At 30.7% G+C, this 26,849-nt stretch overlaps 1 protein-coding gene across 3 annotated transcripts; it reads right to left on the bottom strand.

The window, feature by feature from the left end:
* Nucleotides 1-23,396, bottom strand: LOC143045959 (broad substrate specificity ATP-binding cassette transporter ABCG2-like). 3 transcript variants are annotated; one of them, XM_076218822.1, is made up of 17 exons: nt 22,976-23,392; nt 22,394-22,453; nt 14,554-14,668; nt 13,704-13,856; nt 13,074-13,231; nt 11,860-12,011; nt 11,228-11,311; nt 10,830-10,890; nt 9,682-9,790; nt 5,028-5,093; nt 4,537-4,622; nt 3,850-3,939; nt 3,429-3,553; nt 2,839-2,993; nt 1,932-2,021; nt 903-958; nt 1-303 (listed from the first exon to the last, which is right to left on the bottom strand). In XM_076218822.1, the coding sequence occupies exons 1-17, from the start codon at nt 23,170-23,172 to the stop codon at nt 150-152; spliced, it is 1,911 nt and encodes a 636-aa protein (XP_076074937.1). In that variant the 5' UTR covers nt 23,173-23,392; the 3' UTR covers nt 1-149. The 3 variants fall into 3 exon arrangements, with proteins under 3 accessions (XP_076074937.1, XP_076074941.1, XP_076074940.1); XM_076218826.1 differs by lacking the exons at nt 22,394-22,453; nt 22,976-23,392 and having other exon boundaries at nt 14,577-14,648; XM_076218825.1 differs by lacking the exons at nt 1-303; nt 903-958 and having other exon boundaries at nt 1,939-2,069; nt 22,976-23,396.
* Between the last annotated feature and the right edge of the window lie 3,453 nt (nt 23,397-26,849).

Here is a 26,849-nt window from a genome sequence, read left to right as displayed (position 1 = left end):
TGATAAATAAGTTTTACTTAATCGTTTCATGAATAACATAATCATACGTATAACTATTTTACTTATATGACTATAATTTGTATGACAGAAGGGGTTCATGTGTTGCAGTAATGATTTAATCCATTAATTGCAATGTTTGTACGTCCGCGCTAACGTATTTTTTTCATTCTTCTCAACTGAACGTATGTACCAATAAACAACAGCACTGACATGGAAAATAATGCGACAATGTTCTGCCAGAAATCCCATTTCGTTTCATATACAACGTCTTGTCTTCTAAGATATCTGTTGCCAGTGTTAGGACTGGAAATAAAAAATATTCTAGAATATTCCCTTTTTATTAATATAGAACGATACATACATGATAACATAATCTCAGAAGCACATGTCATGTGCATGTCTATTGAACGTCCGTATTAAATTATAATCCTAGTACCTTGATAACAATTGGAATGGTTCGTTTATATGAAGCACGATCAAACAGCACATTTGACGGTTTAAGTATAAGTAATGTTTGTGTCAGTATTTTTCAAATGTTTAATTGGTCATGTATTTGTATTTGTTTCAATGAAGATTTTTCTGTACTGGTTTCTTATATGTTCTTGTATGTTAGTTGTGATAATCTTCTGATCAAATTAACAGATGGTGAATGTTTATATCTCAAGAAACTATTTTAATCCAGCTACACTTCCACATGCCTGTTTTGGAATCTATTCTGTAGATATTGCATATTATTTGCAATGTGTTCTATATTTTTTGGAATGGATGTTTAATTACAGTTTTTTTTCTTGTTTCTGTTAAATTTATTCGAATTTTCTTTACAACTTTAAATTAACAAAATTATTTTTCGAACAAGAGGGAAAAAACCCAGGAACACAGTCATAGTCTTTACATTTACCTACCATAAAACTTTTCCATTCGTAAAAGTCATATCTTTCAATTCAATTATTTGTAAAGCCTAAAAAGTCATATAAAACAGTAACAATGAATGGAGAAAAACACACACATTATCAACACTTTATAATACGTACCAACATTTTAGCAAATCATGAAACAGTAAGTTACAAATAAACAAATATGTTTTATCTTTTGTCCTGTAGATATACAAAAAAAAAGAAGATGTGGTATGATTGCCAATGAGACAACTCTCCACAAGAGTTCTGTTATAGCTAATTATACGGTATAGTGTTTACACATTGTTGAAGTCCGTACTGCGATATATTCCGGTTATTAACATACCCATACCCAAATTGCTACATTGCTACATGACTTTGAAAAACATCGAAAGCGTTGGTTAGGAGGGGGGGGGGGTGTCGGCCTTAAAACGGAAATGCCCACTTAAATATGTTTATCTTGCAATTGTTTCACAAAATTTTCAGAGGGCTGCTTAAATCAAAACAGCAGTAAAATTAAAATTTGAACGAGTTTCTGTCGCAAATTGCATTCTAGAGACCCTTATTATCTATCATAGTATCTTGTATGCTCCAACTCTATCGGTATCCATTTCTTGCATCCACATCCCACTGGACTTGTCACTGTTATTTTGCAAACTATAAGCAACACGTCGAGTGTCAATAGATCACCATCGTTTGTGCAACATTTTCATGGATCAATCGTTTGTTTTCTATGTGTTATTTTGTAGCTAGTTGTTTATCTTTTAACCTTTCATAAAAAATAAACATGTTTTCCTTCGACCTATGCCCTAAATTTCATTACAACGTCTTCGTCCTTGTATTGTCTCAAAGTTCAAAGATAAATTAGAATATCATGCTTTTAATAATCGAATAAGAGATGAATTAAGTAATAAAACGAAGAAATGCTTAGAGTAGACTGTGGTGTAACAAAAAAGATCGTTGTTATATAGTTCGGACAAGTTCTAACTAGAAATTATTAGCATTGGTTATTCAAAGATTAAGATATATGATACCTACATTAAGACCATATCTAAATAAACTAAACCATTTGATCCATCGTAACCAAGCTTGTACTGTTTTTATATTAACCAACAAACCACTAAACACCTGTAAAAATAACATTAAAAGTTGGTACTAGCTCTTTAGTGACCATTCCTATTAAAAAAACACATGAAATTATTTTTCGAAATACTAAGGCTTAGGAATAGATTACATTATTTGCATTTGGCAAAACTTTTAGGATTTTTTGGTCCTCAATGCTTTTCAGCGTCGTACTTTTTTTTGGCCTTTTAAACATTGTTTTATTCGAGCGTTACTGATGAGTCTTTTGTAGACGAAACGCGAGTCTAGCGTTACTATAAAATTTCTATCCTGGTAGCTTTGATGAGTTTATTTAGTACAACTATACAGCTCTTAGAATGACGAAAATAGACATAGGTGTATCAGATTAATTGTAGGAGTTTACTTTTTAGTAATGCCAGTTTGTGTTAGCTTACCCTGTAATTAGAAAACAAAATAAACTTCCTAACGATAACTTACATTGAAATTATTACAAATGGATCAAACTAAAATGGTAAAATCTAAAGGAGTCGATCATACAAAATTTCTTTTGTTCACATAATTTCCCTATAATGGAGCCAGTTTCTTTTTATTATTGGTTATGTCTGAAATAGACTATATAAATACATATTTGTTTTTCATTTATTTTTTGTACATAATTTTTTTTTGTTTGAATTGTTTCGATACCTTTTATAGCTGACCATGCGGTATGAGCTGTGCTCATTGTTGTAGGTCATATGGCGACCTACAGTTGTTAATTTCTGTGTCATTTGGTCTCTTGTGGAGAGTTGTCTTGTTGATATCATTCCACATATTTTTTTTTTATATATCTACATTATATTCGTAATTATAGACACATTCTTACCATCATTAACACATATGTCACAGCAATCCACACATTAGCCATACCAAAATCTGTAACGCATGCGCTGAAGAAAAATGCAATGCTAGTTCCTGTCATAGCTACCATAAACAGTGTTAGAGCGTACAGGAAAAATTTCTCCGTGTCCACCGTTAAACCTGTAACGCATAAAATGCCTTATTCTTTCGTGATTACAATGTATACATACTAACATGTTCGGACAACGGATGCAAAAGGAAAAAAGGAATGCATTGAAATATTGCCTTTGTCACTTGATAACAAAAAATGAAAAGATAGAAACTGTAATGCTGGTTGCAGAAAACAATAACGTCTAAATATTAAAAAAAACATTCATTATAATTGTAAAAGGTACAGTGATGTTGTTTTTGATGATCAAACTTAAGCCGTTACTTGCTATGCAATACGGTGAACCTATATAACCAGGATATATGTTCTATAGTTGGTGATGGTCTACATGCATCAACGTTAAGAAAATAAATTTATGTATTAATATTATTAAATTAATATATTAGCCAATTTGTAAAACACTTTATGTGAACACTACTTTAATAAATATATTATTTGTTCATTACCAAGCATGAAATATGTGATCACAGAAAACAGAAATACAGGAATCAGTCTCATTGATAAAGAATCGCATATAATCTTAGAAAAGAAATATGCTGACACTCTGTAAAATCCACTTAAATTTTCATGTCTGCAAATAAAATTAAAAAAGATATTACATACAAATAAAAAATCCATTGAATATTCACAATGTTTCAATGAACAAAAAAGGGAAAAAAAGAACATTTAAACATATACTTTACTTGTTGAAATATATAACAAAACACGATAATTTAGCAATCTTAGAAAAGTAAATGGCAAATCTTGACTCTGCTTATGATTTTTAGCTCAATTGTACTCTTTGCTTAAGCTATGGAGGTTTTTAAATTGGATTTTACATTTTTTCCATATATAGTAACTAATAAATCATGTTTATGTGTTACTTACATAAAAATTGATCGTTCTTTAATAAATAGTTCTACAGCTGACAAACTTGAAAAGACAATGTTCATCAAAATGAAGAAAAAAGCACCAACTCTATGAAAAGACAAACAAGAGTTATTCAACTATAATTCAACAAACAAATGTATTGACAATAAATACTGTGATCGTTGTGATTTTGTTGTTTTGTCCATAAATGTTATTTCGATTTATAATTTTGGTAAAAGATTGTTTTCTATCAACGAAATAGAAACAAAAAGAATGTATACCTTTTAAGGTAGCTTAATTTAAGATTGAGTGTGTTTCTGTTTATTTTTGATTAACGGACGTTTTTCATATCACATACGTGTGCAGTTTAGGCGTTTGCAAGTCTTGGAAAACAGATTTGGTTGTATTTTCTATCTAGTTATTTTTCTAACTTTCATTTAAATAAATTAATCACTTTGAATGTTGAGTGTTATGCATATTTCAATTCAGGTCAATGTGGAAAAAAACAATAAATCGTTTCCGGTTTTGAGCTGCTGCATCTTGGTCTTTCTATGTAGCAATTCTCCGGCTAAAGTTTCGTCATTTGTTAGTGTTCTTCTGTTGACAACATTATTGCTTGCCTTATTCGTCTTATGTTTCCTTTGTCAAGTTGGTATAATATCACTAGTTATAAAATGATCAACTAACTAAAAGTCTTGTAATTACCTGTTCTGTATACCGGATTCACAATCCCTTTCCATCCGCCAATAAATAGTCCCAACAATCAGACCAAATATAATTAAAACAAACCACTGAAAATAAAGGCATCCAAAAAAAAAAAAAAAATAATCAAATACACAACAAGACAATATTTAGAATATTCAATCATGACGGAATGCAAATAAATATAAATATTCTGGTTATGGTACTTAGATCTTTTTAAAATAAATTTATATGAGAGAAAACTAATGTGTGAGCACACATTTTGTTAATTAGATTTTTATAAGGTACATGTATAGCAAATGTGCATATCATAAAGATATACGATGTATACTATTCGGTATTTAACTTCTGAATTCGTCACTTTTAAACAATGGTATGCACACATAACTAGATGACACTTTTAAATAGATTGACAGTAGGAACAATCTTTATATTCATTGTTGTGTTGGACTGGTATGAATGTTATTAGAAAAGTAGCTCCTACTGATACTTACGTGTAAAATTGAAAGTTGGGGATTTCTCAGTGAATTCAATAAAGTTCTACTTGATATCACTCTGAACTGAGGGAATAGAACAAATATAAATAACTTGAGTATGCAAACATAGAAATGATAATGATAAAAAAAGCATCAACTGTTTCTGATGGTTCAGTATGAATGTCAATACTTCCACAGTACCTGAGATCATTCTCAGTTTTGGTAAGGTTCGTTTTGCTTATACTCTGGTTTTCTATTTCGTGTTTTGTATACTGCTGTTTGTCTTTTGTGTTTTTCGTTTTTCGTTATCGTTATTGTCAGGATTTTTTCAACTTGTGACTTTGAATGTTCCTTTGTTATCGTATGCTCTCTTTTCCCATACTGACTGAAACTTAAGCAAACAGCCGTGTATACTATTTTAATGTGATGTTGGGTAGCCGCTTGATTTTAGTGTAACTAATGTCTCCGTATTAAGGTATGTGAGACAACACCATTGAATATGAAATAATCATACAACGTTTCAAATGTTTTAAAACTTGCATATTGTTTCCTTACATGTTTCGATAGTTAAAGTCTTGATAGTCTACTAGACAGTATAAATGAATGGACATTTATGATAGAACGAAATTCATAACAGTGTGGTCGACAGTAAAACGTTTATTAGTAATTGTACTGAAAAGTTTACCTTTAACTTGTTTGTCGTGGGCGATGATTTTATGCTCACTCAGTCTATCGGAGGCCTTCAAGTGGGGATTTAAATAATCATTTGTTACAAATTTTGATACATAAAATGAAACTTTCTTTTCACAAATCATTTAAGGAATTTATTTTAAATAATTGTTATACCATCACTTACAACAGTTTAACTTTTAAGAATATTAATGTACAGAGCTGATATCAATAAATAATAATATCCTTCTATTTATTCAATGCTAACCATGTGGGCTTTGTTTTTTTTATATACCATAAATCAATTCGTTCATTCAGATATTGGTCAGTTTGCCTTGGCTCTTCAAGTCCAACACACAACTTCTCACGAAATTGGTATTTTTCTTACAAAAATTACATCCATGTGATGTATTCTTTTCATGGAGAATGAATGTTGCACCTTATTTTATTTGTTATCGTTTTTTGTGTGTGTATCATTGACGTATAAGACAACCTGAATCTTCTTTATTCAAATTTAAAACATACGAAATGGCAATTATGACACAAAATAACTAAATTAAACTTACAGCAGAAGAAAGATAATGAACATCGCTTTTCTAAAGATCGAAGACGCGTGGTCTTTTTAAAAATGATGTAAATTTATAAAGGAAACAACAAACAAAATAGTTCGAATATTTATATTGGAAAAAGTAACGGTGTGTAAATCATAACAATTATTTTATTTCAATGAAAATCAAACTGTTGAATTTTTTCCGCTGCGAGCAAATTTTTAATTTTGGTCGCATTTTGAAAATCAATAAATCTTGTATTCTTGTTGGAAGCTGCACTGTGTAGTTTATACCCGTTTTTTTCAATGCCACACAAATCCAACACAGACAAAAAAAAAAAATGGTAGGTTCAAGAAATAATTGATGCAAACTATACTTTATTGTAGTTTTAACATGGGTAGGCATTATATTCGTGATTATTTTTGCCCGAGCGATATCGAAAAACTATTATAAAAAGTGTCCTAGTTCAGTGAAAATGTACGTCATACTTATTTCCTAAACAAATAAATAAACAAACATTAATTAACATACAACACTACCAAAGGCCAGAGACTCCTTACTTGTATGATTTTGTAAAAAAATGCATCTTTTTAAAACAGTCGAAAACAAAATTGTCTGTCCAATGGAAAAGTCGAAGCCCAAAAAAGATGAACAGTGCATTATAGAAACATAGAAGCTGGTTGCAAAAGTTGACGACAAGATATATTTTATAACTTGAGTATGGCCTAATACTATTAACCTGAAATAAATATATTTATAGCAATTCCCTTGATACGAAAGATCTACATGTTGCCTTGGGCTTTTTTTCTTTTTTTTTTTTTTTGCTCTTTGGTTGGGTTTTTGTCTCAATGACAATTCAATTTTCATTCTTATCATAGATATAACTGCATGTTAAAATAAAAATATGAAGTGTGATAGACAATCAGACACATTCTTTCCAGGGACCAACAGGCGTTATCAAGCTATAGGTCCCCGTATGGCCTTCGACCATTAGCAAAATACACACTTTATAGAATGAAAGCTCCAAGAGGTCTTGGGATGAAAAAACAAACAAACATAAAAGATGAGCGAGAAAAAAAATAGGGATACCGCATGGAAATTGGAAAATGGTCCGCAACATTAATTTAGTCAACTCACTTAGTTGAAATTAAAGACCTGGCGAATTTTAGCCTTTTGCAATGGATGTGATGTATGTTTAAAAAAAATCATGGTTTGTTTGGACATTTTTATAAATCAAGTCTTGTTTTTAAATTATTTGCAAGTAAGTTTTAAGTCATGAACAAATAATCACTCACAGAAAGACGTCAAATCCATCAACAAAAGAAAAAAATTAATAGACGACCGACAACGCACAGAATATCATGTATGTGTTCCGGACCATATGAGTATTTGGACCATACGCATATATCATGACCATAAGGGTATACTAATATGGTCCAACCATACACGTATGGTCCAAATACTCATAAGATCCGGAACATATTTTATTTGCGATCACAAATGCACGAAGACGTCCATTTCTATGTAAATTGGGTCGATTTTTTTATATAGATAAGATGAATGCGTTTCTGTTGCCAAGTGTTTTTCACAAGTATAGTAGCAGTATAGCAGAACGGTTTAAGTTTCCTATATACACCAAATGATACATTTTGCCAATACAATAACGTAAATGCATGCAAATTTCACAAGGTTTAATCCAAATAGCTTTCTTACTATCCAATAACTTTCAAGTACGAAAAAGACAGGGCAGAAGTATATTTTGTCTTTATGTTTCGTATTTGCACAACTTTTGAAAGTGGATTATGCATTCGTTCTAAAATAAAATTAGACCAGATAAAAGTTAAAAGATTACATAACTCGACAATCGCAATTGTTAAATCCGAAAAAGATAATCAATCAATACATGCATTCAGTAAGTCATTCTTTTTTCTGAAAGAACATGGCTTTGCGATATCTTATTATGAAAATTGATTGTCGAAACATAACAAAAACACAAGTAAAGGACGTTTAATTAATCAATATAAATCAAAACACAAATTCCTGATTAGTATTTCGAATTATTTTATATAGGCGTTGAGAACCTTTGGTGACCCCACGGTTTAAATGTTTATATTAAGGACGTCGTGAGCAATGGGCGTTATAGACGAACGTTCACCTAATCTGTCCCAGTCAATGGGATATTATAGTGCGCCAATCAATGTCCATAGCCACACTGTTATGAATTCGATACTAAATCTTTTTTCGACAATAATAGTAGTTGTCAAGAAACATATTGTTCTTACTACTGTCTGCTGTCATTCGGACAAGTATTTCAACTGACGTGGGTGTAAAACCTTCAGACAAAAACAAACATTCAATGCCACCTTAATTCTATTTAAATGATCTCTGCCCTCTTTTTCCTACTCTCTTCTCTCAACAAACGTTTATCTTAACACAAAGGCCGAAGAAACCAGAGGGAAATATCAAAATCGAGTCGAGTAACACTGACAACGCCATGATAAACACAACAGAAGAAAAAATCAAACGAGTTAAAAAAAAACACTTCAAAGAAAACTATACGCTTAGCAAAACGAACCACACATAAACCATGGGTAGTATCAGATGCTCTGGAAGTGTGAGAAGTTCCTGCTCCATTAGGGCACCGTCTTGTTGCTCGTCATTTAAAAAACTATGTTAAGTCTCATTTGGTAATGACACAATCGAGATCAAGAGTAGTTGAAACTATTTCGGTTTTTATTAAATTCTAATTTTTTAATTTGTTAAATGATCTTACAGCCTTAATCAATGGGAAACAAACTATCCACTATCAAATTTTGTATTTTACGATCATACCACAGCTTGACATAATCCTCGATTGAATCGATTATTATTATTTAAAAAAATTCCGTTAACATTATGTAAGTTTCTTGTTGTTCAATGTATAACCATGTATTGTATAAGTATGTTCGAAAACAATATTTTTACAATAGTATTCAGGCGATTTCATAAGTGCGGTGTTACCGTGTCAGATTCTTTTTCAGGTATTTTCAACGCAGACCACATGTTCAACTTAAATCATCGTATCAAAAGAATACAATAATTAACATACCGATGTTTGATGATTTCGTGAATAAAAGGGAACCATAAATTGAAATGTTCAACTGAATACAAATTTTCTATACGCTTGTATGCAGATTCTAGCAAAACAATGAAATCAAATATCAATGAAATTTCATTTTTCTCGCAATCCACAAAAAAATGTTATTACGTAAATGAATTAACTCACTATGTGTATATAATTGCAAGTAAGTCATCATATGTTATTTCTTAAAATAAATAATTATGTAGTTTGATCATAAGTTTACATCTTGTTTATAGATCAGTAGAACAGTTTTGATGGACGACTTGATGTCTAAAACATTTAAAACACTGTTTGTAACAGTCTACCTGATAAATATTTTCCTAATGTTATTTACCTGTTTCACAAAGTTTGTTTTATAATCTACTTTAGGTGATATTTTTAAGGTATTTGTATCAAGTGCTTGTCGGTACTGGTAAAGTATAGGCTTCATTAAATTCTGCAATCTAACAAAAATAAAAGACATAAATTGACAGCATGCAATAATTATACCCTGTAATGTGCAGTCATAAACATCTGTTACCTTACTTTTGTTTAGACAAGGTGATATATAATTAGAGGGGTAAATTCAGTAAATAAATATACGTCATCAGGGACCGCCCATTTAGGGGAGAGCTTTCTGTCTAAAAGTGAAGACATGTGCTCTTCTGATTGGTAGATAATGTTTGTAATAAATATTTTTTGGTAGATGGATCAAAACTAGAGTTGAAAAAAAATAAAAAATAAATGCTGAATGCACTAATTCTTTTCCCTACAGGGTTGAAAAGTAATGGGGGTCAGTATAGGAATTCAGTGCGAATCTACATTGTTTGTAAACAAGGCCATGTGAATGCCCAAAAATGCCGCATGACCCTATGTTTTTATTGTTGCAAAAGATAGGGCTACATTTGTACTTTCATGAATGATATATGAAAGTTTTTAATTTCTAAAGGTAAATCAGGTATAAATTTATTTCCAAACATAGATTAGCATTAAAGTCAATGGGAGATTTTTTACTGAATTTACCCCTAGAATTAGCCAATTTTTTTATTTTATAAAATACAGTTTTCTGATAGAAGTAAGTTGAAGCAGAATATGTTAATTTAAAATGTAAATGAAAATGTAACTGAAAATGAAATATTTAACACCGTCAGTGTATAATTCGCAAACTAAACGGAGGAAAAGGACAAACGAGCATTGTCAAATAAATAACTATAATTTACATTCTTACTAGAAAAGATAATGTCTTTAACTCTGTCACATCCCGATTATTAATCTTTCTGATAAGGAAACATCTGTATATTCTTTAAATTAGTAAAAAATGACTGAAAACTTTGCGTCTTCTCGAAAAATTTGGTTTATGACCCGATCAAATCGCAATATTTAAGAGCTAAATTTATTAAATAGATAAGAAATCAAATGTTGAACGAAAATTTAGCAGAATGTTAAAAGCAAGATGTATACTCTTATAATTATGAAGGGATGTAAAAATCTAAAATTACTTACCTGGAATTCAATTTTGATTTCCTGAATGATGATACAATTGTTTGGTGAACATCCCCAATGTCTTAACATTAAAAAAAATAAATTTTATGTTATTTAGACACATATAAACGATATTTTGTTCATTCTATTCAGCACTACACATAATTAATTTGAATTTGAGCTCCTTATTAAGTCTCAGAGAAGGAAAAGGTAAACAAAGTATAAAGCTTAAATCGTATTTTAAATAGGTGCAAAACTTATTATATATAAGGGACTCCAAACTAGGGGAAATACAGGGATTTTGAGGCACATTCATCTGCCTATAATATATATCTGCTACTATAGGATCCAATTTGCAAATAATGTTTTGAAATTTTTCTTGTATTTATCTGTAACGGTAATGGACAATTAATATTTACTTTTATCCCTTATTTTGACAGTCGCTCCATTAATAACATCTAGAAAGAAATCAGGTGGATTGTTGTGCTCTTCTATGATATATCCTACAAATTTCAAGGAATATGTGTTTTAATCAGAACATATTGTTAAACTTGATTAAATGTATCATCTCTATAGACAATACCCGTAAGTTCGTATATTCGTTTTCATAACATAAACTTATTTTAAAATTGTGAATTAAAATGTAGATAAAAATACGTCGACTGTCAAATATGCTCTTATTTTTTTTAATGAACATATGTTTACACACATGTCAATATTACATTTGCTGGAGGATTAATACAAGTCACATTTAGAAACTAAATGAATATTTGCCGTTCATAAACCCTGATAAATATGATTAGCATGTGAACATTTCTGGACACCTTAAGTTTTTAAGGTCAATGTTTTATTGCACTGCTTTTATAATATTGCATTTCAAATACTGAAGAACATATAATATATTATTTTAACAGCTCCAGTTAATTGTAGAAATCGCCTTGACAATTTGGTATAATAATCACTGTGGTTTAAAATCTGAATATTTTGGGTAATAAACAAAGCAAATGTATAATTTTGATATGCCTTACAAAATATACTATTGACTACAAACCTATAGACCGGAAGTAGTCCAAAGATTCGCGAGCAGGTCCATGATAGACACATTCACCAAGGGATAACAACATTAAACTATCGAATAACTTAAAGATAGAGAATCTAGGCTGATGAATGGAAAAGACAACTGTTGTTCCATTTTTTGATAAACTAAAAAGAAAAAAGAAGAAGTAAAAAAAAAACCACCTACTGACATATCACTACATGATTATGATTTTGAAATGTCACTGTATATCTACTGTTTCGTATAAATTTCAGTGGATACTTAAACACCTTAGGACAACCTATTTTTCAGTTCTAGTAATAGTAACAACAACAAAAATATAGAAATATCATTACGTGTATACTTGATTGTGATTTTGTTATATTCTTGATTCGTTTTTGTCTATATATTTCAATTTATACTGAAACAAAGTAAAACAATATATTTTTCGGCACTAGTATTAAAATAGTACTTAATACATATGCCTTTATTGATTAATATTAAAGAATGAACTAGATGTTCATTGCGCATAAAGAAAAAAACCATAACATTTGGAAATAATTAAATATCAAAATAAAAATAAGGAGATGTGGTGTGAGTGCTAATGAGACAACAATCCACCAAAGTTCAAATGAATACATGTAAGCATTGATAGGCAACAATGAGAAACACCAGTATCATATAGTCATATTTAAAGGCTCCAACTTGAAGAATATGAACCAAAACAAATGAGAAAACTAACAGCTTTATTTCTAAGAAAGCAATTTACAACCAAATACAACCAATGAACTACAGGCTCTTGAATTTGGACAGGCATATTAAACATGTCGCGGGATTAAATATATTTTCAGCGCTCAACCCTCCCTCTCACCTGGGACAGGAGGGTAACAGCACAACATAAGAACTAACTATAAAAACGAGTTGAAAAGGCCAAACTCATGAAAGCATTCTTGTTATTTCAGAAATAACAATGAACACAGAAAGTAGAACGCTTTACACATTTGTTATCTCCTTATTCGACCTGAAGTTGGATGCACTGTATATATAACTTGCTTGAGGACATAAACAATGAAGGAAACTAAACCAAGAGGAATATTAACAAATTAGAAAACATAAGTTGCTCTGAAACTTATTGGAACATATATTACATATTAGATAATGTGATATATCTCAGTGATCGTCATGCAAGCTACATACAAAAGTATTAACTTTCAAACTTGTATTTGTACCTTTTTAACAACTGCATAACTGAATGAGCTGTGTTTGCATCAAGACCTGTTGTTGGTTCATCTAGAAATAATACATGTGGTGAAATAATCAGTTCCATACCAATATTGGTCCGTTTTCTTTCTCCGCCAGAAATTCCTCGACAAAGTTCGTTTCCAACCTACAGAAATAGAAGACAATTATATAAACGCTCTGTTTAAATATATTCGTGAAATATAATAGAAAAGTAAAACATAAACCGAAAATTTGAAAAATGTGATTAAATGAATTATTTGAATCATTTAAATGTTTGTCGAGCTTTAAAATGCAACTAACTTTTTGTTGAGGAAACCTTCTATTCGTCGGCGTCGGAACTATCGCATTGCTTAAGGCCATTTAATGAATTATAAAATTGATGAAGTTTCCATTTACTGAACATGTAGCTAACATGTAGCTAACATGTGCAGTTAATTCTAATTACCGTCGTATCAGCACACTCTGTCAGCTGTTTCATATCTGACAGCCGGCCTTTAAATGTCTTCTAGAGACTGTTTAATTCAATCTGACTTGATATGTTTCCAAAACAGGGGCGAAAGATACCAGAGGGACAGTAAAACTCATAGATTCCAAACAATGCCTTAAGTCATAATTACCTTCGTATCAGCACAACTTTTCAAACCAAGTTCGCATATTACATTTTGTATCTTTTCATGTATATCAGCCTTTGTGATATGAGTGGGTAATCTGAGAGCCGCTGAAAATGCAAAGTTTTCTCGTACAGTCAGTCCACCCATCACAACATCATCCTGTTAAAAATAAACCGAATGGTATCAATAAAATGGTGATACTTTTCAATTTATAGATTTTGTACTCCTCTCGATTCTATTCTTCCTGTCTCAATGTCTATCCAAAACAGTCAAAAATTGTCGACAACACCATTACAAAATATTCGTACCATTGAAATACTGACTAATTAAATCAATCGTCCAATCTCAAAAAGTCCAGAAATTGACAAATTTGACAGTTTTTGTGATTTTATTCAGCTTATTTTCTTTCGACTAAATTCATTTATTTTGTTTGATAACATTTGTATTATCGACATTAATAAACAAAAGCAAGATATCTGCTATTGATATATGTCCCTGCAAAAATTCTGGTTGCTCGACTACAAGAATCGACACTGACCTAGCAGCGCTAACACATAACAAAATCAAAATATTAGATTGATTGAGTATTGATAGACTGCAATGATTACTCAAAAGTTATTTAGGACTTCGATGAACTAACAAAAAAGGCATCATAGGCATTATGAAGGCTTACAAAATATTTTGAAAAAAAACCAACGTTTTTTTTTCAAAAACAACGAAAATATAAATTACACAAGACGCAACATAAATGGACAACCTAAACCAAAAGATTGGGGTTGATTTCAGGTGCTCCCAAATATTCTGCTCCACTAATGGCACCCGTCGTGTTTCACATTATAATATTTCAGATAAGTACCTGCACAACATATCCAACCATACATTTAAAATTTTCTGGAGGAGGTGATCCATTGAACAGTAGGTCTCCACTCACTCTCAGTGGTTCTTTCCGTCCTGCCAATACATCTAACAACCTATGTTATAAAGAAAATCCATATCAGTTATTATCATACGTTAACCTTAAATCCAAGGAAGTTTGTCACTTAATTAAACATTTCAGTCAGTACATCATATAGCCTGGTTTTAAATCAACAGCAATATTCAATATCACCTTTCAGGTCTGTTCATCTAAAAGACTCGATCATTGCTCATTGTTATGAACTCTGCTAGTAAACTTCACCATAGCCTTCTACCAGTATTTTTTCTGATAAATGGTTGTTTCTTACAAGGAATCCAAAGAGCTCTAATAAGTTATCAAAAGCACCAGTCTTATGATTTAATACGCCAGAAAGCAAAACAAGTACAAAGTTAAAGAACATTGATGAACCAAAAATCCAAAACGTTATGCCAAATACGGCTAAGGTGACCATGCCTGGAATAAGAACATTATCAGAATTTCGAAATGGCACCTATTACAATTTGGTTGGTCGATTTCTCAGATGACCAATGATGTGTTTCACATGTTTTCACATGCCCATTTCCCGCCTTCGTTTATCACACTATTGGAGCGAACAGATAGTACTTGCTATTGGTAACCATACTTGTATCTCTACTGAAGCATGTACTTTAAATCTTTCCAGAGCAAAGCATATTTTTTAGTTTTTCTCTTGGTATTTATTCAATACTTACAACCTTTCGCGTTACTTTTTTAGGGATCAGCAGCTTTTAAGTTTTCAAGACTAAAGTTTTATGTTTGTTATGAGATAAGAGAAATACGCAGGTAAAACTTTATATATCTATATATATATATATAAATCTAATTAATTTTATCATAACTGGTGAGTGCTTAAAAAGTTGTTATTCTAATTGTCTAAATTTGCGGAAAAAAATTAGAATATCGAATGTTGCATACTTCGGGGAATTATTTTCCATATGTAGAGAAATACAAATGCAAAAACAAAGCAAAGTAAATTATTCCTAAGATTCATCATATTTTTGGGAGACAAAACCATTCTGGTGTACAAAAATATTATATCAAATGGTGGTAAATAATTTCTATTAAGTTGGTTGTTATAATTGGCAATGAAATGAAGAAATGACTGGACTCTATTGTAACACAAATAAAACATTAAGTATCTATTTTCTTATATCAATCAAATTCCAGAAGAAATATTACTTATCTATAGTCAATTGAAATAACAGTTTGCTAAAAACAGTGCGATAGTTTTGATATAAAAAAAAGATGTAATAGTGCTATTTTAAATAATACAAACTAGTTTTGTTTTCTTTCTCTGATAGCCATCATATCTTATGAAAAAACTGTGATGTAAAAACTACTAGTTCATGATATCCATTTGAACAAAGAACTAATTGCATTCATATTTAACACAACCATAAGTTTAGGTATCTTTATCCTTATATTATTCACATTTTATCAGAAATCACTTATCCAGAGGCATTCAAAATGACTAGTTACATAACGTTGCACTTTTTTTTATTAAGAGGAAAAAATATGTGCATTTTTAACAATGTAAACAAAATGAAAGTAACTTTTCTCTGATCTCCATCATATTTTATTAAAAAAACTACTCATCAGGATAAACAAAAAGATCTTATATCCAATGACTGGTCATGATTTTCATTTGAAAAAGATTATGATTATTTTTCCTATGAATCACAAACAAAAGATTAAATCTTTATACTCTAATTATTCAAATATTATCACAAATGATAACTTCTCCGGAGGCATTTGTAACAACTGATGGCAAATCACATTGCATCAATTTTGATAAAATGAAGGTTTATTTTAATAATGCGTCTTTTCTTTACTATTTATAAAACTTTATTAAAAACATCACATCCTGATTTACAAAAAGTACTCAAATCCAAAGGCGGTTCATGACATCCATTTGAATAAAAAATAGTTTCATTCGTATTGAACGCAAAGAAACGTTTAAGATGTTATATCCTTAAAGTATGGAAATTGGATAAGAATTAAATTAAGAGGAGTTATTAAAAAAAAGGATTGCAAGCAAGACTGTTTCATTTTTGATAAAAGGAAGAAATATTAGTATTTCTTACCAATGCTTACAGTATTTTAATATCTTTTCTCTCTTGCTATCCATCCTATCTTATGTAAAACAACCCACCCGATGTACCAACAAGTCAACAAACCAATCACTGTTGATGAATTCCATTAAGGAGGTTCGCTACTCAGTTACAAAATGACAACTTTTTCATAACACTAGTATATCTTTATAGGGGAATATTAAAGGAATCAAAAGAGACCCAAAAAAATTAATAGGACAATGTGCTTGTTTTCGAGATATAAGCCACTGAAATATTGGCCGGAAAATGTTCTCTCTTGACTTTTCATAGCTTTATCATTGACAAGTTTAAGTGCTCAAAAACTGAAAATTTTGCACATTTATTCAACAATAACACAAGTTTAAGTGTTTTAATTAACTTGTCTAGTCATTGAAAATAACTGCTTAGTACATTGGAGTATTTCTGACTGATGTACAAAAAGTATTAAAAACTAATGGTGGTTTACTATCTTCATTAGAAAAAAGAAATAATTGCATTTTATTTAACAGACACAAACATAAGTTTATGCATATTTATCCTTAAATTATTCAAATTTTATCAAAAGAACTCATACATATGAATTTGAAATGAGTTGATTACAAACAAAAGTGCATGTGTTTCCATAAAAGAAAATATGGGGAATCTTTAACAATGCAAACATAATTTTACTAATTTATCTCCTGTATTCGTCATATTTTATGAAAAACAAGCCATCTACATATTCATTTTGACTAAAAACCAAAGGCTTATCATAATTTCAATAACAGCAGAGAGTTAATTGACTGGAAAAAAAAATAAGTTTCTTAATCCTTTAATTATTCAAATATAAAAAAAAAATAACTTATCCAAAGTCATTCAAAAAAGTAGATTACAAACATTATGCATTCTATTTATCAATAGAAGAAATATTGGTTATTTTTAACAAATGCGAACAAAAGTTTCGTACCTTACTCTGATATTCATCATATTGTAAAAAAAACCAATCGATCCTGATGTACAGAAAGTAATATGACCTATGACGATTTATCATTAGACATTTGCGGAAACTATCATACACTTACGATTAGGATTACAATTACACTTTCAGGAAGCATTTTAATCTTAGGTCGTTTCAAAGTATCAATACAAACCGTGAGTTATCTTGATAGATAGTTGCTGCTCACATCAAACTTTTAAACAAAGAGTTCCAATTGGTGAAGTTGAAATCATCCCTTCGCAAATTTTACGGACACCATCGAGGATTGGTTGACTGTTATGGAATATCCCTTTCACAGATGATATCGGATATGTTCCCTTTGACGTACTACAATCCACTTCCCTTTTTACGAATTTAACCTCCAAAATTAGACATTTACCGGGTTTGTAATAACATGAGCAACACGACGGGTTCCACATGTCGAACAGGATATGCTTACCCTTCCTGGGCATTAGAGATCACTCCTAGATTTTGATGGAGTTCGTATTGGTCTTCAGTTTTGTGTACTATTATAGTCTCTTTGTCGTTTTCTTTTTTAGACATGGCGTTGTCATTTTATTTTCTATTAAAGAGTTTGAATGTCCCTATGGTATCTTTCGACCCTTTTATGCATCATTATTATAAGATTATTCAAAAGTTAAAAATGTCTCATCCAGAGTTGTATGAAATTTTTAATTGAAAATGAAAGTTCATTAATTGATCTTTATAAAAAGAAGAAATATTGGTTTTTTAAAGCATCATGAACAGCATTGTAGTAAAAGAGATGAGAAAGATACTACAGAGTATTTAAGGTCATCAGTCATAACTAAAAAGTAAAAAAAAAAAAAACAGACAAACAATAGTACAAAAACAAAAACGTACAAAACCAAAGAGTGACCAACAGGAACCCAACCATAATCTGGGTAGGATCTTAAGTGCTCCGGAAGGGTAAACATATACTGCTTCACATGTTGCATCCATTGTGTTGCTCGTGTAATTACAAACTGGGTAATAAGTCTAATTCTGTAGGTCACACTCGGGAAAAGGGAACGGGATTGTAATAACATCATTTGGAACATATTCGCTATCCATTGTGATATTCTATAATTGTCCAACAACTAGTGATGGCGCCAGTTATACTAACGATGGTATTCTTTCCACTTCACCACTTGGAACTCTTAGTTTAAAATCTTCCTTGTGAGCTGCAACCTGTTATTAAGGAAATCATATGGGAAATACAAGCCCTTGATTATCGTATCACCTGAGAGATATGTACTCCTAATGCAAGCGCCGCTGAAATGTTGCTTCATAGAAATAGTAAGTTCACAATTGGGAAGCTGCAATAATCTCCTTTGTCGCAAGTTTTGTTTTCAACAAACCCGCATTGACAATTTCTAGATATAAGTCGTGATTATTGTTTATTCTGTACTCATATGTAGCAGAATGCATATCGAATCTTCTTAGGGCCAAACATTACAAGCATCTGTCAAAGTTCTTATATTTCATTTTCAGATATATTGAGGATGTCCTGTTACTCAATGACCCAATTCAAATGCATTGATCGGCCAAAAAAAAAGGGGGTCCAACCCCCGTACCCCCCTGCATCCGCCAATGCCAGTGAACTTGTGATTAAATAGAACAAAAACTCAAAGATTGAAAATAGTTTGATTTTTTCCTCACTGTTTTTGTACTATCTTTAATTGACGAATTCAAACTAGAATCTATAAAAAAACGTAATGTTTTCAATTTTCCGATTGGTAATCTCACATTACTTTGCTGTGACATACTATGTGCAACCTTGTATGGAGTTTAATTATCTCACTAAATACGTTTCGATCGTTCATATTTTACACTATATGGACAAGGACGTGCTCTTTACACAAAAACTGTAGATTTATAAGGATGAACAACTGAAATCAGCACAACATAATTTTCACGAAAACCATCATAAATTGGTTGAATATACAATGTTTAAGTGTCTCAACTCAAGAGTAAATGTTGTTCCGGTCCAAGGACTGTACATTTCAGTATAATTAGGTCTTTCCACCTTTTTTTTCTTCCGCCTAATTTTTTTTCTTCCGTAGTGTTGATGTTTCAAAAGAGGGACGAAAGATACCAAAGGGACAGTCAAACTCATAAATCCAAAATAAACTGATAACGCCATGGCTAAAAATGAAAAAGACAAACAATAGTACATATGACACAACATAGAAAACTAAAGAATAAACAACACGAACCCCACCAAAAACTAGGGGTGATCTAAGGTGCTCCGGAAGGGTAAGCAGATCCTGCTCCACATGTGGCACCCGTCGTGTTGCTTATGTGATAACAAATCCGGTAAATAATCTAATCAACAGATGTCGCTTAGATATTTGGAATATGGTATCGTATAGTTTATAACTGCGTAACAAAATACTTTACGTTGTAAGAGTTATCTCCCCAAACACTGTTTTTCTTGTGGCCACTACTCCTTTGCAACCGTAAAAGATTATGACAAATTTATTTTACCAAATTGCTCGTTACATCTTAAGGATTAGGATATTCATTTGGACCGAAGCTTTACGGAGACTCCATATGAGAGTTATTCCCCTTTATCATATGAATTAAGTGATATATATTTCTAAATGGTAAACCATAAGTGATAGAGACACGGGGTCTTTAGATTTGAGGTCCTTGATCCAAAAAAAAATGAAAATTAGGTCAAGGTCAAAGGTCAAGGTCATATTCTAAATTTTGATTTTGGCTTATTTTCACTCATTTTCATTAATCTTATAAGATATCGACAAAACTATTTTTACAAAATTGTTAGTTGGGACTTATGAATTTTGGTTGAAAGGGTGCGTAGACAATAAATGGGAGTTTTTGCCCCTCTTATACATTTATTTAGAATTGTGCGTAAAGTGATATTACTAATTAACCATACATATTAAAGACCTATGGTCTTTTGATTCGATGTCCTTGGTTTGTGACCTTGAAATTGAGGTCAAGGTCAAAGGTTTATAGGACGTTCTAGATTTTGACCTTTGCTTTAAATTCATATTTAAACACCATAAAGCCATAGGAACTGACATTTTAGACTGATTTTTAATATTTTAATATCAAAATAGATCTTAACTGGTGTTCTCTGAACAATTGGTTTTTAATTATAGTAATTTTAGTGTGGATTCGCATAGTGTATGATGCAAGCAAACCAGGAGTCGATTATTATATGGACGCACTCGCTTTTGTTTATTATATTTTACTCAATAATCAATATTTTTATGACGGCAAGGTATGACCATGCATCACCCCTTCTAGAGGTCATTAAACTTCTTAAGTATTTGTGTGTAATACTGATTAATATCTTCTTAATCGATTTATGAGATTTGAACATCGATAAACAACTATTGCTCAAATTGAGATAGGAAATAAAATCATACTAGAATTATCCTTAAATTTCTCCTTCCGGTATAGAGAAGTTTGTTACTATGTTAAATGCGTCCATACCTTCGAACTTGAAATATAAGATATCCACGATACTGTATGCTTCGAACATTGAATTACATCAATAAATTGACGATAAGCGTTAGTTTTAAACTATAATTACTAGTTACGACAAAAGAGTCATATTCATCTTTTCAATTATGGTCTTACTATTTTCATGTAGCAATTTACGGGAAGCTCATGCACACGGAGTTTATATCTCAGAGCTCCCTGCCATGTCATTACTCGATCGACAGTTACTGCATACTCGGAAGCTATTGGTCGACTGGTTTGGAATATCACTGTCACACTTGACTACAAATAAGTTCCAATTGTTGTAGTCACAAACCCACCTTCTTTTCCCGATTAAGACAGCACCGAATGTGACTTGTCATCGATTTGTTTTTTGGAATACGGGAATATAATCTCCTTACCACTCGGAGAAACTGCGATTACTTCCTGTTTTGTTTATGTTAATTGTTTGCGTATTTTTGCGGGGCAATGTATTGTATTGTCATCGACTTCTGGTCTCAAGTACGGTCATCTGGTCATCTGGTATGTCTCCCCTCCCCCACGATATATCAAACTAAATAATGAAAACTTAAAGTGGGGTAAACATACTACACTCAACACATTATCTTCAGGGCACAGGTAATTCTGATAAATTTAGCAATGGTGTTAACAAAGTATATATATAAAGATAAGCAACTGAAAAACATCATGAAGGTCAGAGACCACAGTTATTTTGTAGTGCATTTCTTTTAGACAATAAATGAAAATTTAAAAAAATCCCACCTGCGCTTTCTCAATAATATTTTTAAAGTGGTTTGTACTACTTTTGGGAATTTTATGTCATATTTTAGAAAACTTCATCGGCTCTAACTCAAAATATGGACAACTTTATTTTAAGGGCGTCTTGAAATCTTTTGACAGCTTCCAAAATACGAATTTTTTACCTTTTTTAACTGGACCAAATCACTACTTGACTTTCAAATTTATGACCCAAATTTTTTTACAGTGTAATTTCATCTCCCTTCTTGCTATTTGAGGTATAAAACATGAAAAAAATAAATTTGGAAGTGGTATAAAAAAATGGGCAAGTAACACACAGTCCACACTAGGGGCTATATCAAAGGACGCTATAACTATGTATTCGGACCTAGTAAAAATTGACATGATTTAGTATTATAGATTGTATAAAATGGAAAGCGCTTTTTTACATATGCGGAATATTTTTTTCTTTTAGAGAACTTACGTAGATTTTCCACAGCCAGTTGGTCCCAATATAGCATTCATACCAGGCATAAAAACTCCACTAAAAATTCAAAACAATATAGATAGAAATTTGTACATTATGTACTATTTTTATTCGGTTATTATTGTTATTTTACTTATTTTTCGAACATATGTGCCGTCGTACCATTGTGATTAGAGTAATTATCTAATAATATAATTAATGTGTTCAGTTTTATTTAAAATTCCATGATGAAAATTGTTTCAACTCGATGAATTCGATGAAAATGAATATTAAAAAGGTTTTAGATTATAAATTGGTATAGCTGCGTAGTTACCCCCTCTCTCCCCAAAAAGAAGATAAAAATAAATATACACCATTTGAAATGGAAAAAAAACAAAAAACAAAAGAACTATATTTTTTTTCAAATACTGAATATTGGAATTAAAAGTAAAATAACACATTAACTTTTTTTTCTATTCATTTATACCCATATTGGAAAAAGGTCGATACACTTAATATTCTACTTCGATATTGAATCTAAATTTACCTAACATAATATATATATACTTGAATTTGTTAATTGATTAAGTCCAAACTTACTGAATTCCTTTTAGTATGTCTTTTGATTCTATGTTCCTTGGACATAATTTGGTTTTGACATCCACTCTATATCTGATATCATGACAAGTGATAGTTGTTGACTGTTTGTGTTCAAATTCTTTCACACGAATCTTGACCCTCGCAGTGTTGCAATCGTTGATAAAAACTGGATTAACCACGCAAGATTTCGTTTTCATATCAAATTTAATTGTTCTAACCTTTTACATTAATGATGATTTTTGGAAGACGTGTTTTCTAACAATCTTCCGAATACCGAGTTCGATATGTTTTGCTATAATGCATTTGGGTAATAAATTAAAAGCATTCTACGCATTTGTATTAGATCAAACAAAAGAGAAAAAAATTTCCTCTTCCAGTACTTCTAGGTTATTCGCTAAAAGCTGGCAATAAAATTATCATAATTTAGTTGTCGATACGCAATAGCAAGTACATGTAGTTGAGTGTAATAGTTATTCATCCGAAAATCTTGTTATAAGATTATATAACTGTAATTTTTCCCTAGGACATAAGATATATATTGACATGTTCTTATGAAATATACAACTACTGATAATATATGATAAATACGCAGTTATTATTTATCTCTACCCCCTCCAATTTTCTTTACAGAATTTGAAATGAAAGAATTCAACCATCAATGCTTGGTGTTTTAAAAACTGAATATTTGAATTAAAACTAAAATAACACACCAACAATGTGATATTCCAGGGAAACGTTTTACGAAAATTAAAAGATTTGGGTGATATTTAGAAACTGAATTTTTGAGAATGTATGGAATTTCATAAACTCATATATATGTGTGTGTAGGTCAATATAAGCCATTGATTTTTCATAATTAGACTTTTTTTCTTTTTAAATGCGCAGTCGAAAACATTATATTTTTCTGTGAAGGGACTAACTCCACCAATTGAGTTCAAACCGCTGGTCGAAATTTACAAAAAGTACTCTAGCACAGCCAGTCAAGTCATCAGTGATAGAAATGCATACATTTGAAATAAAAAAAAAGCATAAATGCAATCCTTTTTATTTGATTTCAGTTTCATTTTTGCTAGCACAGAACAGCTTATAATGTCTTACTGAATAACTAATTGTTATTAAAATACAGGTACGGTTATCATTCTTATTTATGATTTAATTGTTAAAATTAAGGACTTATTCTTTGTAAAAATTCATCCATCTTTATTGAAAACTGACTTCGATTTGAAATTTTAAATAAGATGTATGTAGCATTACAAAATATCGAAATATTTCCATGGGAGTTTTATTGAAATACTTATATAAAAATTATAATAAAAATATAATCGACAAATGACTAATCATTACATTTAATTTAGAAATGCGCGTCGCGCATGAAGTATTTATCAGTATTGTACTGAAAAAAATATTATTAGTGTTTTACTGTAACGAGATAAGTACTTCTTTTTCGATATTTAAAATATTTGATCAGTTATTTTTTTAAATACATTGACAGGTTAATTGACATAAAGTAAAAATCTTGTTAATACACATCATGTTTTGTTTAGATGCCCTAAAACTTGCATATAATAGAATACATTTCTTATGGGATGTTTACTTGAATGTTTCAGTTTTATAGCAGTTAAACAAATATCTTTTCTTTCAGTGATCTTACAACTGATCTTAGAATTTCAGCTTTGCAATATTGTATCTTCATAACACTGTACGTATGTTTTATTTCAGCTCGTGTACTACTACATTATTGACCTGATTGTGACTACTATCTAAGGAATTGTGGGTAACAGTTTGATTTGATGATGTAAATTTCCATGGGTTATAACTTTTTTATGGCTTGCAGTAAGTAGAGTGAAACACTTTTAGTGATTTCAGTGCAACATTAACTATCGATCAATTTTAAATTATAGATGTAAATACGGTTGTGAAAAAAGTAATAATTAAGATCGATCATGATACTTTCTATAGATAAGAGACCATCAAACAAACAGATATCAATATACTAGTATCAGCACATATAGTAATTATAATGTAAACGATAGCAAAATGAAATTGAAGTTCGATATTTAAGTTTTTCACATCTAACAGTCGTTATGTTGTTTCTGTGCAATAACTTGTTGAAAGGTTTAGCTAGCTATTAAATCAAGTTTAATCCACTAATTATTTAGATTTGAATTTTTCCTTTGAAATCGGTATTTTTGTTGTTGTACTTTTTTGTTAACCCTTCGTTTTTTTCCGGTTTAGAACGATTTTGTCCATGACCAAATACAGATAATGTGAGATAATTTTAAGCTCTTAAAGAAAATTAGTGATTTATTTGTTTAGGTGTATCGTTCTCTACGCTTAACAATGATTAAATATCGAACGTTGTTTTTACTAAGTAAAAAATAGAATTAACTCACAATTACAAAGAACATCATGAAGAAACCAAGACATCATATATAATGAATAAATAAATTAAGGCAACAGTAGTTTACCACTGTTCAATAAGACAGTGACGATGTAATTATTGACATGCAACAATAAAAAATATCGAATTTGTTAGGAAATATGAATACTTTCAGGCGAATTTTGTACCAAAACATACATATTCAAGCGCCCGGTTTATGAATAAATATGTACATTGTGCCGTTTACTCAGAATTACCCACCTACCCCTTTCCATTTAAAAATGGATGTTTTGAAGTTCAATTCTATGGTTATACGCCGCTTTCTAGCGATCTGAAATCATCTCGACTTGAGATATAACTATGACTGCGGAACGAAGAAACATATAACTAGTCTCAAAAGGACGAGTTTCTACATCCGAATAAACTCCTTAATATTAATCTATAGATACTATGATATATCATATAAATACAAATAAAACATATAAATGCAAGTTTAATGCAGATTAGTTAATGTCCGGGTAAACGTGGCATGGCCTATAGGGATAATGGTAGCCTTAAGCTTTAAAGAATGTTCATCACTTTCTAACGCTGCCAAAAATTCTACATACACAGTTATCTGAAGTACTTTCATTATCATATTCAGAAATAAATTTGAATATGTATGATGACTGTTTACATGTTTTGCTATTTTTCAGAACCTAAGGTCAATAGTGTTTTTAAGTCTTGAATCATGTAGTGGATACAAAATCTCAAAAAAATTCTCAAAAATTCATTTTCTTCTGATTCATCCCTCAGTTTTGGAAAGTATGTTCTGTCGATACTGTGTTTTTGTCCAATCACACTGTTCAGATACATTGACTTAAATAGGTTACACAAAATAGCAAACTACATACTGAAATTTGTTTACTACCGTGCCAACTTAAACCTATCTCCGAATTGTTTCCCTGTAGTATAATTTCGTTTTTGTGACATCTTGGAAAGGATTTTATACATGCATAAACATGTTGGGTGCCATAACGCTGACCAATAAAACAAGACCACCAAATGTCAACAACACGTATCAATTTATCTATTCATAGCGCAATTGAACTGTTTTCTTATATAGATAATGATACACATTATTTATCTACACCAACTAAATTGAATTCCGAAAAAAATAAAAGGAAACTTCAATTTACGAAACGTTTAATAAAAAATATTGATGATGAGTTCATCATTAACTATTATTATTATAAATATACTTATAGTAACACCACCAAATAATACTTTTTTCAAAAACTTGAAGCGATTCTATCAAGTTTTATATGCGGCTAAATATGGACTCACTCAACATAGTTTTAGGACTACAATTTAAAAAGAACAAATGACATGCAGCTAACATGCCATTTTGGGAAAAATAGTACTTGTATGTTTGTTGAACATATTTTTTTCACAGAAAAAATATATATAAGATAAAAGTGGAAACAATGCAATTCATAATGTAAAACAAAAATC

This window comes from Mytilus galloprovincialis, chromosome 9 (genome assembly GCF_965363235.1).
Source record: "Mytilus galloprovincialis chromosome 9, xbMytGall1.hap1.1, whole genome shotgun sequence".
Lineage (NCBI taxonomy): Eukaryota > Metazoa > Mollusca > Bivalvia > Mytilida > Mytilidae > Mytilus > Mytilus galloprovincialis.
This window is presented reverse-complemented; position numbering and strand designations above follow the sequence as displayed.